The 12,673-nt window shown below is 47.3% G+C and overlaps 1 protein-coding gene across 1 annotated transcript in view; it reads left to right on the top strand.

Moving 5' to 3' along the window:
* NPAS2 (neuronal PAS domain protein 2) overlaps positions 1-12,673 on the top strand; it is a gene marked incomplete at its 3' end in the record, with an annotated part of 84,050 nt that overhangs the window by 22,288 nt on the left and 49,089 nt on the right. Inside the window, exons 3-4 of the mRNA XM_080711846.1 lie at positions 5,556-5,647; positions 11,536-11,625. Of these exons, the coding sequence (XP_080567972.1) occupies positions 5,556-5,647; positions 11,536-11,625 (182 nt within the window). The remainder of the gene's footprint in view (positions 1-5,555; positions 5,648-11,535; positions 11,626-12,673) is intronic.

The raw sequence follows: 12,673 nt of genomic DNA, 5'->3' as shown, positions 1-12,673 counted from the left end.
GTGGGCTGACGACCTCGGCATTTATTCAGGGCTCCCTGTGAGTCCTGCTTTGTGCCGGGGGGCTCTGTGTGCGGGGACCTCTCTCTTCTTTTCAACGCCAGTTTGAATTAGTCCCATTGCACAGAGGAAGCAACTGAGGTAGCCAGCCTTAAGTCACTTGCCCAAGGCAGACAGATGTGGACTCTAAAAATCCCAGCAGCCTGTCTGCAGAGCCCTGTTTTGAACCCCGCCCTCTCCTGCTTCTCGGCAAGAGGCAGTGTATGGGGCTTTTAGAAATATTTAAATCCTTGCTGCAATGTAGTTTTTCATTGGTTTGTCCACTTTAGACCAGGGGTGCTTATCCTAGTCGTCCATTAGAATCACCCAAGAAAGCCGGGCGTGGTGGCGCACGCTTGTGATCCCAGCATTTAGGAGGCTGAGACCGGAGGATCGCAGTTCGCGGACAGCCTCAGCTACTTAGTGAGGCCCTCTGCAACTCAGTGAGACCCTGTTTTAAAATAAAGAATAAAAAATTGGGCAGAGGGTGTAGCTCGGAGGTCGAATGCCCCTGGGTTCCATTCCCAGACCCGCAAAAAAAAAAAAAAAAAAATCACCTAAGGAGATTCAAATAATGCATATAACCTGGTAACCTCCACAGATCAATACATTAGACTCTCTGGCACTGTGCTCAAGCCAGCTCCTACCAGCTTCAGAGAGGAGAGCCACATTCTCAGAAGTTTTACAAAACTGGTTGATATCAAGTTGGTACCTCGAAGCCAGACATGTATTTAAGCCAGACATGGTATTGACCAGAGATGGGCAAGCATTGCTTATTTGAAAGGCTGAGACAGGAGGATCACAGGTTCAAAGCCAGCCTGAGTATGTTAGTGAGACTCTGAGCAACCTAGTGGGACTGTTTCCAAATAAGAAATAAGGCTGAGAGTGTAGCTCAGAGAGAATGCCTTGGGGTTCAATCCCCAGTGCCATAAATTAATTAATTAATTAATTAATTTCCAGCTGGGCGTGGTGGCGCACGCTTTGTAATCCCAGTATTTGTGAGGCTGAGACAGGAGGATCGCGCAGGTTCGAAGCCAGCCTCAGCTACTTAGTGAGGCTCTCAGCAACTTAGTGAGACCCTGTTTCCAAATAAAGTATAATATAGGTCTGGGAGTATAGCCCGGAGGTAGAAAAGCCCCTGGGTTCCACCCCCAGTGCCACCAATAAATAAATAAATAAATAAATAAATAAATAAATAAGTGAATAAAGTTCCCTAGGTTGTTGTAATATGCAGCCAGGGTTAAGAAGTGTAGGGTTTAGATGTGCTTTCTGCCTTCCAGTTAAAAAGAAACTCCAAGCGGGGCGTGGTGGCGCATGCTGTAATCTCTGATCTTGGGAGGCGGAGACGGGAGGATCAGGCAGGTTCAAAGCCAGCCGTGCTGGCTTAAGAGACCCTGTTTCCAAATAAAAAAGTATAAAAATAGGTCTGGGAGAATAGCCCGGAGGTAGAAGGGCTTCCAGGAACCCCCCAGTACCACCAAAAAAACCCTCCAAAAAACAAAAAAACTCCAAAGTAAATAAATAAATAAATAAAGATGATTGAGTCCAGGTAGCCATTAAAATTATTTCACTCTTTTTTTTTTTTTTTTTTTTTTTTGTGGTACTGGGGTTCCTGGAAACCCTTCTACCTCCAGGCTACACTCCTAGATCTATTTTTTTGTATTTTTATTTGGAAACAGGGTCTCTTAAGCCAGCGCGGCTGGCTTCGAACCTGCGCGATCCTCCTGTCTCCGCCTCCCAAGCGCGGGGATGACAAGCGTGCCCACCGCGCCCGGCTCTTATTTCAGTCTTTGCCCAATTCGCTTTCCACACTTTTTTCAGCTTGGGAGATCCATCTTAATCATGGCACGCACACTTGGATTCTCTTTGAAGTAAACCAAATTAAAATGAGAGTCTGCCCATGTTTCTTTGCGTAGCGATTTGGTGTCAGTAATATATCCCACAAGAGAGAAACCCCTAAGTCATACATCCATCCGAGCACACGTTCTGCTTGGCCAGGCTGGCTTACGCATTACCCTCTTCCCGTGTGAGTATCTAGATATAAATTTGGTCCCAACATCAGTCCCTTCCTCTTACGTGTTTCTCATACGCCCGCCTCTGTGGATGGGGGTCCAGGGGAGAAGGCTGCAGGATGAGGAGACATGTCCTGGAGAGGGTGATATTCACCATCCTAGCAGCCGGGTCTCTTCCAAAGACGTAGCGTGGCTCTGCGCTTTGGCAGCACAGCGGCTATTGGGAATGAGCGACTCATAACTGCAAAACGACACCAGGGGAGGGTAATTGAAATGTTTTCCTGTAAAAAGGGCTCCAAAGTGATTTTTCTCCTTGACTTTGTTTCATTTCGACCGTTACTCTCCATTAATTCTGCCCCACCATCTATTGCTTATGATTTTTTCTGTGTGTGTGTGTGTCACTGGGGATTGAACGCAGGGATGTTCTACTTCTGAGCTATTTTACCCTACTTTGTTTTATTTTTATTTTGAAACAGGTTCTCAAAGTTGCGGAGGGCCTTGCTTTTGTTGCCAAGGATGGCCTTGAACTTGCAATTCTCCTGTCTTAGCCTCCTAAGTACCGTGATTACAGGCACATCCCACCACATCCAACTCCGTAGCTTAGGATATTGGTCATACCAAATGCCAGTAGAGACATGGCTGCGGCCCTGAGTTTTATTTCCCAACATAACATTCATTTTTTTTTACTTGCTTTAAGACAGCTTATCTAATGCATGTATTTTTTAGGATGTTATAAATTGAGCCTTAACTTTCAAGGGCTACGATCAAATTGTTGAAAGACAAAATGAATGAATTGACCGTTTTCAGTGTTATCGCGCTGATGAGAATGTATCCAGCTATACACTATGATCTCACAGTCACCTGTGCCAGAGCGATGGGTCTTTCATTTCCCTTCACCATTAAGTTGAATGGGTCCCAGCATTTGGGAGGTGGAGACCAGAGGATAGGTATTTGCGGACAGCCTCAGCTACCTAGCGAGGCCCTTCGCAACTCAGTGAGACCCTGTTTCGAAAAAATAAAAGACTAAAAAATAGGACTCGGGGTGTAGCTCGGAGGTAGAATGTCCCTGGGTTCCATCCCTAGTACCATAAAAAAAAAAAAAAAAGTTGAATGGGCCTCTGCCAAAATGAAATCTGGGCTGCCGGAGGCATTCTTCTAGACAAGCCACGGTTTGACCCCATTGGTCAGTGGAAATCTTCCGAAGAGTGTATGTGTGTATTAGGGAGAATGTAGGCATTTATGGGGTCCATCTCCTTTCTCAGTAGCCACCCTTGGTCTTTATTTGTGAGTACCTGGGAGTTTCAATGTGTCTGCCTGGCCTCAGTTGACACCCCAGGACAAACCTTGGCCAAGATTTGTACGTAGCATCCTGTCCCTGCTTCCCAGAATGCATTTCGCCACCTGTATCACGGCACCCATCACCGTGAGGCAGCCCCGCGCACTGGCTCTCTGGACTCCGCCCTGGTGGGCGCTGCTGGCTGCCTGCCTTATTGTATCATGGTTTCCTCTCCTAGGTTTCTTCCCATGTTCAATTATGAAAGTCTCTTAGAGGTAGCTCTTTGGGACTCCTTTAAAATCGCAGGGGACAAAAATATCTTCTTTTGTATAACAACAGCAGCAACTTGTGGTTGCAGACATCTCCAAGACATCGTCCCACGAGAGCTTGGCATTGCTGGGAACACTGGGTAATGGGCGGGGTTGACAGTCTCCCCTGTAACTCAGCCCTTGACATGCTCCATGTTCATGAGTAGCTGCTGAGTTCATCCAGGTTCATTCATTCAGAAAGCAAAATTCCCTCCCCGATCTCCATGTAAGAATGATTACCAAATACCAGACGCAGAGGCCAGGAGGTAGCCCAGTGGTAGAGCATGTGCTTAGCGTGTGCAAGGCTCCACAAGATTCAATCTCTAGGGCCTTAAGAAAAGAAAAAGGGCAAAGGAGAAATCCTGGAAATCTCTTCCAGTTTAAAGTGCGTAGATTATCTGTTAGTTTCATTCTCTGAAGTACAAGTCCTATGTTTTTATATATTTTTTAACACCAAGAAAATAACCTCTAAAGAGACGTCTTATCACAGAAAGTGAAGCATAGTGTTGAGTTAAGATGGAGGATAGCCGGGCATAGTCCCGCACGCTTGTAATCCCAGTACTTGGGAGGCTGAGACGGGTGGATCGCGGTTCGCGGCCAGCCTCAGCTACTTGATGAGGCCCTCTGCAACTCAGTGAGACCCTGTTTCAAAGTAAAAAATAAAAAACGAATAGATATAATAACATATTTGCTCTATTTGTAATAATCCTATCAGATCATTTGATAATAGAACAAATCACATTTTTTCAAGAAGACTAAGGAGACTGTGCAGGAGGGCACTGTGATGATTAGATTGGCAAATGGGGATGTTTTCGGTACAAGGTGGCTACACGAGTCAGATAAACTATAGATTAACCCAAGAAAGGTTTTGAAAAGAGTAAATTAGGCCCTTAAAAGCAACTAAGTAATATGCATTTGTGTAGCACATTATAGTTTGGTAATGAAGACGCTGAAAACTCCGTCACGTTCTACATAACACAGTGGAATAACTGCTCCACACTTAAGATGCTTCCAGAATTGGGTGGGTTTCCTTCTTGCTGTTCACTGCGCTGAGCATTGAACCCAGGACCTCATATTGGCCAAGTACTTGCTCTACTGCTGAGCTCACCCTAACCCAGTGGGATTTTGAAAACCCCATTGTTCTGAAACGTTTGCTTTGCCTTGACTTTGAAAACACCGCCTAAGAAGATATGGTTCCTATGCCCTCGATAGGTGGCAACTAATTCTAACCACAAACAATAAGGCTTTGTCATATAGAAATTTAAGGATGTAGCTGCCGTGGTGGCGCACACTTGTAATCCCTGCGCTTGGGAGGCTGAGACAGGAGGATCGCGCAGGTTCAAAGCCAGTCTCAGCTTCTTAGGCTCTCAGCAACTTAGTGAGACCCTGTTTCCAAATAAAATATAAAATAGGTCTGGGAGTATAGCCTGGAAGTAGAAAGCCTCTGGGTTCCACCCCCAGTACCACAAAAAAAAAAAGAAAGAAATTTAAGGGTGTGGGCCCCTGCAAGTGGTGGGCACTGCACCCATCCCTTGAGTACTCCCCAAGCCTCATTAAAGAGGTATGAGAATATCAAAAGTGGTTTTCAGCTCACTATACCCAAAGTTCCCAGCCCTTGAAAACCAGGGTAACATATTTCCTTGTATTCGCTTTTTTAATTAAATTACATAGAGATTTAGACAACATTGCATAGAAGTAACATGTGTTTCGTTTCTAGGCACCCTTGAGTATAAAAGGCTTATTTGTGTGTGTGTGTGTGTGTGTTTTTGTGTGTGTGTGTGTGTTTGTGTGTGTGTGTTTGTGTGTGTGTTTGTGTGTGTGTTTGTGTGTGTGTTTGTGTGTATGTGTGTGTTTGTGTGTGTTTGTGTGTGTGTCTGTGTGTGTGTTTGTGTGTGTGTGTGTGTGTGTGTGTTTCTTTTCCAGAAGTCTCAGCACAAACGGAAATCTGTAACATTCAGCAAGACTGGAAGCCTTCGTTCCTCAGTAATGAAGAATTCACTCAGCTGATGTTGGAGGTGAAATGTACTTTCAGATTCGCTTAATTGGGTACAAATTAAATGGTAGCTACTTGTTCCTGATAAGACTGTCTATCCAAAGGAAATGGCTGTTCTTGACCCTGGAAAGAGGTCCTGAAATAGGTACTGTCTTGATCCTCTCTCTGCTGTGGCTTATGCTTTGGCTACAAAATTGGGTGAAATAATGGAGAATTCGCACACTGAATGTGGCCGTGGACTCTGGCCGCAGTGCCTGCGGGGCCAGCCCTCGGGGTTTCCCAACCAGAGGGCTCCCGGGTGCAGGAGCCAGGAGGGGCGGGGACGGAGGGAGGTAGCGAAGGGATGGAGGGAGAGACAGGACATGTCACATTTATTACTGGCTCAGAGGGGCTCCTCTTTAGAATGCAGTTGGTTATATTTATGCCCTTAGTTGAGCCTCTATTAGAAAATAAGTCTTCTTTGAAAGTGAAGCTTTTAACTGGAACCATATTACGTCAACGTAATATGAAGGAGGAGAAGACAAGGAGGAGGAGGAGGAGGAGGAGGAGGAGGAGGAGGAGGAGGAGGAGGAGGAGGAGGAGGAGGAGGAGGAGGAAAGGAAGGAGAAAGGAAGGAAGGGTGGGTCTTATTGACTGGGAATTTGGGAATTGATGATATTTCTGCATGTTAGTCCAGACAACCACAGCAGTCTTTTCTCTTAGCCCAGAGCTGTCCCAGAGACTACCAGGAGTATTCCATTGGATTTAGGAATTGGCAGAAAGAGAAGTCTTTATCGCTCTCTGGGTGTCCATCACAGCGACCCAGTGCCATCTGCCCCAGCCTCGCTGTGCTGAGAGGCCAGGGTTCCTTCCTCTGGATCCAGTGCCCACGCACCTGCAGGGCTGTTTGGCAAAACATCAGAATTGTGTATTCACGTAGGGGCGGAAGTCCTTCGCACACGTGAGCATCCATCTCTACCAGTCACCTGGCAGGGTGCCCTGCCTTCCAACCTGGGGGGAAGCCTGGGACCACCTGGGCACAAGGACAAAGAAACCCCCAGAAGGGGCATGTCCACCTGGCCCAGGTGAATCCGGACAAGCAAATTCAGCCAGAGAAGTTCGTCGTTGGCTGCATCCCAGACTGTGTTTCCTGGCGGGGAAAGCTTTCAGTAGTTCATCCGTGTGCCCATATAGAACTGATATAAACTTTAATTTACATAGATTAACTGTGCAGAAAACAGAAAGTACTAGAATAAGAAAATGCCAGAACAAGAGTGTCCAAATATTATGAAATAGCAAGGCATTAATGAACATTTGCATAAAATGGAAGCTACTTAGCTCTGCATGGGAACTATATTTAAAGAAAATACAGAACTTTCCGCAGACGCAATGCATTTTAAGTATGTTAAATTTAAAGCAGCTTGTGAAACATAATGGAGAATTATTGTATCATTATGCTACTTTGCCTGCATCATTTATCTTTTAATTCTTTTGGAAGAGTAGTTAAAACACCTATGGCATTGGCCTCTTTTTAAAAGCCTGTAGCGCAACCATTTGGGGTTTTTGTTTTTACCTTTCTTTTTTTTGGGGGGGGGTTCAAAGTATCAAAAGGATTTGAGGAAACAAGGCTCGTTTAAAGTTAAAAATGGATAAATTGGGGGACTGGGATGCAGGACCAAGAGTAAAAAGATGGACATTTCTAGAAGATTTTCTATCTGTGCCATAGATTTTATATGCCTTGTGCACCTGCTCCTACTTCAAACTCCCTGGAGTGTCTAGCAAGAAAGATGCCCTGGGTAACATCTGAAATCACATCTGCAAACCAGGGCCCTTCCTTGTGAACTGCAGCTCTGGCCTGGGAATCCACCGGCCAGGACTTCTGCTTTATCTCTGATCATGTTGGGCTTCGATTCCAACCTGCCGTTCCCGCAAATTCTGTACTTGGGAGGCTGAGATAGGGTGATTGCAGGTCCAAGACCGGTCTCCGCAACTCAGTGAGGATCTCAGCAACGTAGTGAGACCCTGTTACCAAGTAAGAAATAAAAAGGGCTGGGGTGGGGGATAGCTCAGAGGTAGAATGCTCCTGGGTTCAATCCCTAGCACCACAAAAATATAAAGAAAGAGGGGGTGAGGTGGGGGGAGCACACAGAGAGAAGGAGGAGGAGAAGGAGAAGGAGGAGGAGGAAGAGAGGAAGGAAGGAAGGAAGGAAGGAAGGAAGGAAGGAAGGAAGGAAGGAAGGAAGGAAGGAAGGAGAAAGGAAGGAAGGGTGGGTCTTATTGACTGGGAATTTGGGAATTGATGATATTTCCGCATGTTAGTCCAGACAACCACAGCAGTCTTTTCTCTTAGCCCAGAGCTGTCCCAGAGACTACCAGGAGTATTCCATTGGATTTAGGAATTGGCAGAAAGAGAAGTCTTTATCTGGTGTGCATCAGGCCCAAAACTCGGGTCCTTTGGTACTTTTGATAAAGCCCTTGGGAAAGTCACCTTTACCCAGATAGGGGTCCCCCACCTTGCCAGTCCCTGGGCATTGAATCACTCCCAGCCGCTGCTGCTGGACTTCGGACGCCAGGAAAGCACTGGGCAGGCCTCGCACATTTGGAAAATACCAAGGAGCCGATGCATGTCATCGTCCGTCTGCAGATACCTTCAGCTTTTAACGCCCCCTTGCTAGACATATCCAAGAGGAACACGGGCTCGCCGTGCAGAAAGACCGTGTGCACGGCGCCCACATCCCCCGGCCTTCCCATCTGCTGTTTCCAGAAAGGTCCAGCCAGCGCCATCCACAGGGCCAGAGTGGACCGGGGATCTGCAGAGGCCGGGGGAGGGAGAGATGGAGAAAGGTCGGTCAGGGCGTACCAAGATACAGTTAGGGAAGACCAAGAAGTTCCATCCTATTTCACAACAGGGACCATAGGTAACCACAGTGAACTGTGCACTTTTTTTTTAAGTAAGAAGAGCTGGGTGTGGTGGTATACATTTGTAATCTCAGTACTTGGGAGGCTGAGACAGGAGGATTCCAGGTTCGAGGACAGCCTCAGCAAGTAGTGATACCCATCAATCTAGCGAGACCCTCTTTCAAAATAAAAATAAAGTAGGGCTGGGGGTGTTGCTTAGAGGTAGAATGCCCCTGGGCTTAATCTCTAGTACCGCAAAAAGAAAAAAAGTGAGAAGAAAAGGTTTTTAATATTTTCACCATAAAGAAAAGATGAATGTTCAAGGGCATAGATATCTGCAGCCTTGACTTAAAGATTATACAATACATACCATCTAGTTAGTGTGTTGAAACATCACACGGCACCCCTAAATATGCACAATCCTTGTGTTCTTATGCGTAGAATTTTCATTTAAAAAGCAAAGAAAAATAAGTTAGAAGATTAATGGGGGGAAAGAAAGAAAAGCCACCGGATAGACTCCTTGGTCCACCACAACCCATAAATCTCATCCAGTTTCTCAGCGTCCTGCCGCTGATGTCTCTTTGGGGCTGCCCTTTGCATTATGGGGTGTTTTGTAGCATCTCTGGCCTCTCCCCACTAGGTGCTAGTATCACCCCCTCCGGCAACGACAACCCCCAAGCCCTCTAGCCGTTGACAGATGTCTCCCAGCAGGGAACCGTGATGTAATCCTAAGGGATGGGGCCCCCTTCTATTTTGGCGCCCAAAGGGGCCCTTCAGGCGCAAGCAGTGGCCTGCTTCCGGTTCCAGCTGCCTAGCAGTTGGGCACACTCTCCTTACTTCACGGGATTAATGCCAGCTGGGCAGGGTGCTGCATGACTGTAGTCCCATTACTTAAGGAGGCTGAGATAGGAGGGCTGCAGGTTCGAGACTAGCCTCAGCAACTTAGTGAGACCCTGCTTTGACATAAAAAAAAATTAAAAGCCTGGTATTCAGCTCAGAGGTAGAATGTCCTGGTGTTTAATCCTAGCACCTAAAAAAAAAAAAATGTAATGTCCTTTTAGCCAAGCATATTCTTGGCAACACTGTAAGGATCCGGTTGAAGGCATACAAAACACTTCCAGAGCCTTCCGAGCACGTATTTCAATTTTTCTCCCAAAGGCAGAAAGATTCCCAGACTTGGGGAAGACAGATTTCAAAGATACATCCAGACTGACGGGTTCTCGGTGAAAGTCCACTGACCGTGCGTGTTATTCCTGAAAAGATTTGCTTTCCCACGAGGTGGGCTTTGTTAATCTCGCTCACCTCAGATACGAGGATACTCTCCTCTCTCAGCCAGTCGGTCACTGTGACCCTGTTCTCCACCGGATTATGTAGTCCAAACGTAGAAATCAGTTTTGAGCTGGGCACGGGGTCACAACCTACAGTCCCAGTACTCAGGAGCCTGAGACAGAGAAATCATAGGTTCGAGGACAGCCTTAGCAACTTAGCGAGACCCTGTTTCAAAATTAGAGAAGAATAAGAAGGGATAGGGGTGTAGGTTGGAAGTAGAATGACCCTGGGTTCAAGCCCCAGTACCAAAGGGGGTAAAAGAGACATTTGAGACATGCCATATAAAAGTATTATAAACATCTGCAAAGGTGGTCATGGTGGCACATGCTTGCAATCCCAGTACTCAAAACACTAAGACAGGAGCATCGCAGGTTCAAGGCCAGCCTCAGCAACTTACTGAAGCTCCCAACATGGCAAGACACTGTTTCCAAATAAAAAAGAAAGAGCCGGGCATGGTGGTGCACACCTGTAATTCTATTACTTGGGAGGCTGAGACAGGAGGCTCGCAGGTTCAAGGACAGCCACAGCTACTTAGTGAGACTCTTACCAACCTAGCAAGACGCTGTTTCCAAATAAGAAATAAAATCAGACTAAGGGTGTATCTTGGAGGTAGAGAATGACTTTGGATTCAATCCCCAGTACCGCAAATAAATAAATAAATAAATAAAATTAAAAAAATAAAGTTGGGTTGGGGTTTTAGTTCAGAAATAGAATGCCCCTGGATTCGATCACTAGTACAACAGCAACAACAAGAACAACAACAGCAACAAAAACGCATTAAGACAGCAAAAGTGCCTGCTTTGTGAGACAACATCACCCACATTAAACCTTTCCTATCGTAAGCACCCCAAACAGCGGACCTCGCAGATAGCAGGCACCAGGTAGATACTTTTACACACATGCATTTTTTTTTCAGACATTCAGAAATGCTTATCCATCCAGGTAAGTTACAACTCCCCCACCCACCCAACCTGTGCAATAATGTGAATGTTTTTCACAAATGGTTCCTTCAAGCTGGGCGTCGCGGCGCACGCCTATAATCCTGATACTTGGGAGGCTGACGCAGCAGGACCCTGTTTCAAAACACAAATTAAAAAGAGCTGAGGGTGCGGCTCAGAGGTAAAATGCCACTGGGCTCAACCCCTAAGACCTTAAAAAATAACAACAAAAAAAAATGGTTCCTTCCGTACCTATGTCTCCTGAATGCAAGAAGAGGTCTACCTTGGCCAACAGGAAAATTTTCTACTTGTAAGGCATCTTTTTGGTCTTATATCTCATACGTAGTGAATATTTACTGCTGAACTCAAAGTGCTATCAGGAAGAAGAGGCTGGAGACTATAATGTATCGCCGATGTCTTTTAATGGTAGCGATGATATTTCTGACTCGGTCCCATTGCCTGCCTGTCATTAAACCCCCTTAAGCAATTTCCATGACCAAATTTTATTTTAAAATACCAATCGGTCAACTTTCCCCCTGGGCCTGTAGGGCTTTGGCAAGCATGTTTCCTGGGCTAAAAAAAAAAAAAAAAAAAAAAAATCCTGTGTATGAAACCCGCATGTCAGGTAGAAACAGAGCCACGAGGGTCGTTTTGTGGAAATACTCTGAGATAAACTGATGTCACAAAATAATGGGTCCTTTGCTTCCGCGACACGCTGCTCGGGGAAGGTATCGTGAAGGAGCTCTCACATGCTGCCTTTCCACAGGCGTTAGATGGCTTCATTATCGCCGTGACAACCGATGGCAGCATTATCTACGTTTCGGACAGTATCACGCCTCTCCTCGGCCATTTACCGGTGAGTTTCTGCCGCCCCAACAGGCCCATCCCTTGCGAGTCGTGCAGATAGAACATGCGCACCCCTTAGCCCGGGCTCCCCACCCTCACGCAGATGGAGAGGCAGCCGGTTGGTGCGCGTGAACCGCTCGCCTTGGGGATGCTGGCCTTTGTCTAAGCAGATTTTTTTCTTCTCCTGAAGAATTATCCAGATCACAGGTTGGAGGTGGTGTGGGTTAGGGGCACAGGTGGTAGGGGTAGAGGGGACTGAGGAGGGGTTACGTGGAGATGTAAGGAAGTGCCCGAGTCCCGGTGGACCAAACGGGGCCAAGCTCAAGGTCCCGGGGACAGGCCCAGGGCAGGTGCCGGTGCCGTTGTCCTGGATCAAGCCGGGCCCGTGATTTTAGCCAAGCCCCGCTCAGAGCAGGGGACACGGGTGCACGTTCCTATCCCTGGTCAGAAGCAGAGATCGACACAGAGTCCCAGCGCAGCGAGCGGAGCTCAGACAACAACCTGGGTCAACTGAGAGCTGACCGAGGAGGGGGCCGCAGATGGTTCAGGTCGGGATCTGCTTGGGGCTCCCCGGGGACTTGTCAGAGATGCCGAAGCTCTTGTGGTTTGGCAGCAGCGGGGATGCTTCCTGGGAAGACATCGCTGGACCAAGGTCTTGGGAGACCTTGGGGAGTGAGGGGGGATTGAGCAGGGGAGGAGGAGGTGAGGAGCGGGTCTGAAAGCAGGGTGGGCAGTGACCCTTGGGGTTGCGTGGCTGCCGAGGCTCACCGGCCAGTGGGATGGGTGGGTGTCCCTCCCTACCTCTTCTCCCTACCATCCTGCTTCTTTTTTTTCTTTCCTCTCTCTCCCTCCATCCCTCTTCTCTGCATAAGCCTTGCTGGCCCCTGGTAAACCCTCTGGCTTAGGATAAGATGACCTGCAGCTCTCTCCACCAGTAGAAGACCCGCTTTGAGGGTCCCTCGTAGGCCTTTGGTCAGCCTTCCGGGGGAACCTGCCCCTGCCTGCCCGCCCCAACAGGAGCATCCCTGTGAGACATGGAGATAGAACATGCACACCCC

This window comes from Muscardinus avellanarius (assembly GCF_963383645.1).
Source record: "Muscardinus avellanarius genome assembly, chromosome: 15".
NCBI lineage: Eukaryota > Metazoa > Chordata > Mammalia > Rodentia > Gliridae > Muscardinus > Muscardinus avellanarius.
Note: the sequence above shows the minus strand (reverse complement) of the source record. Positions and strands in the feature narration are given on the sequence as shown.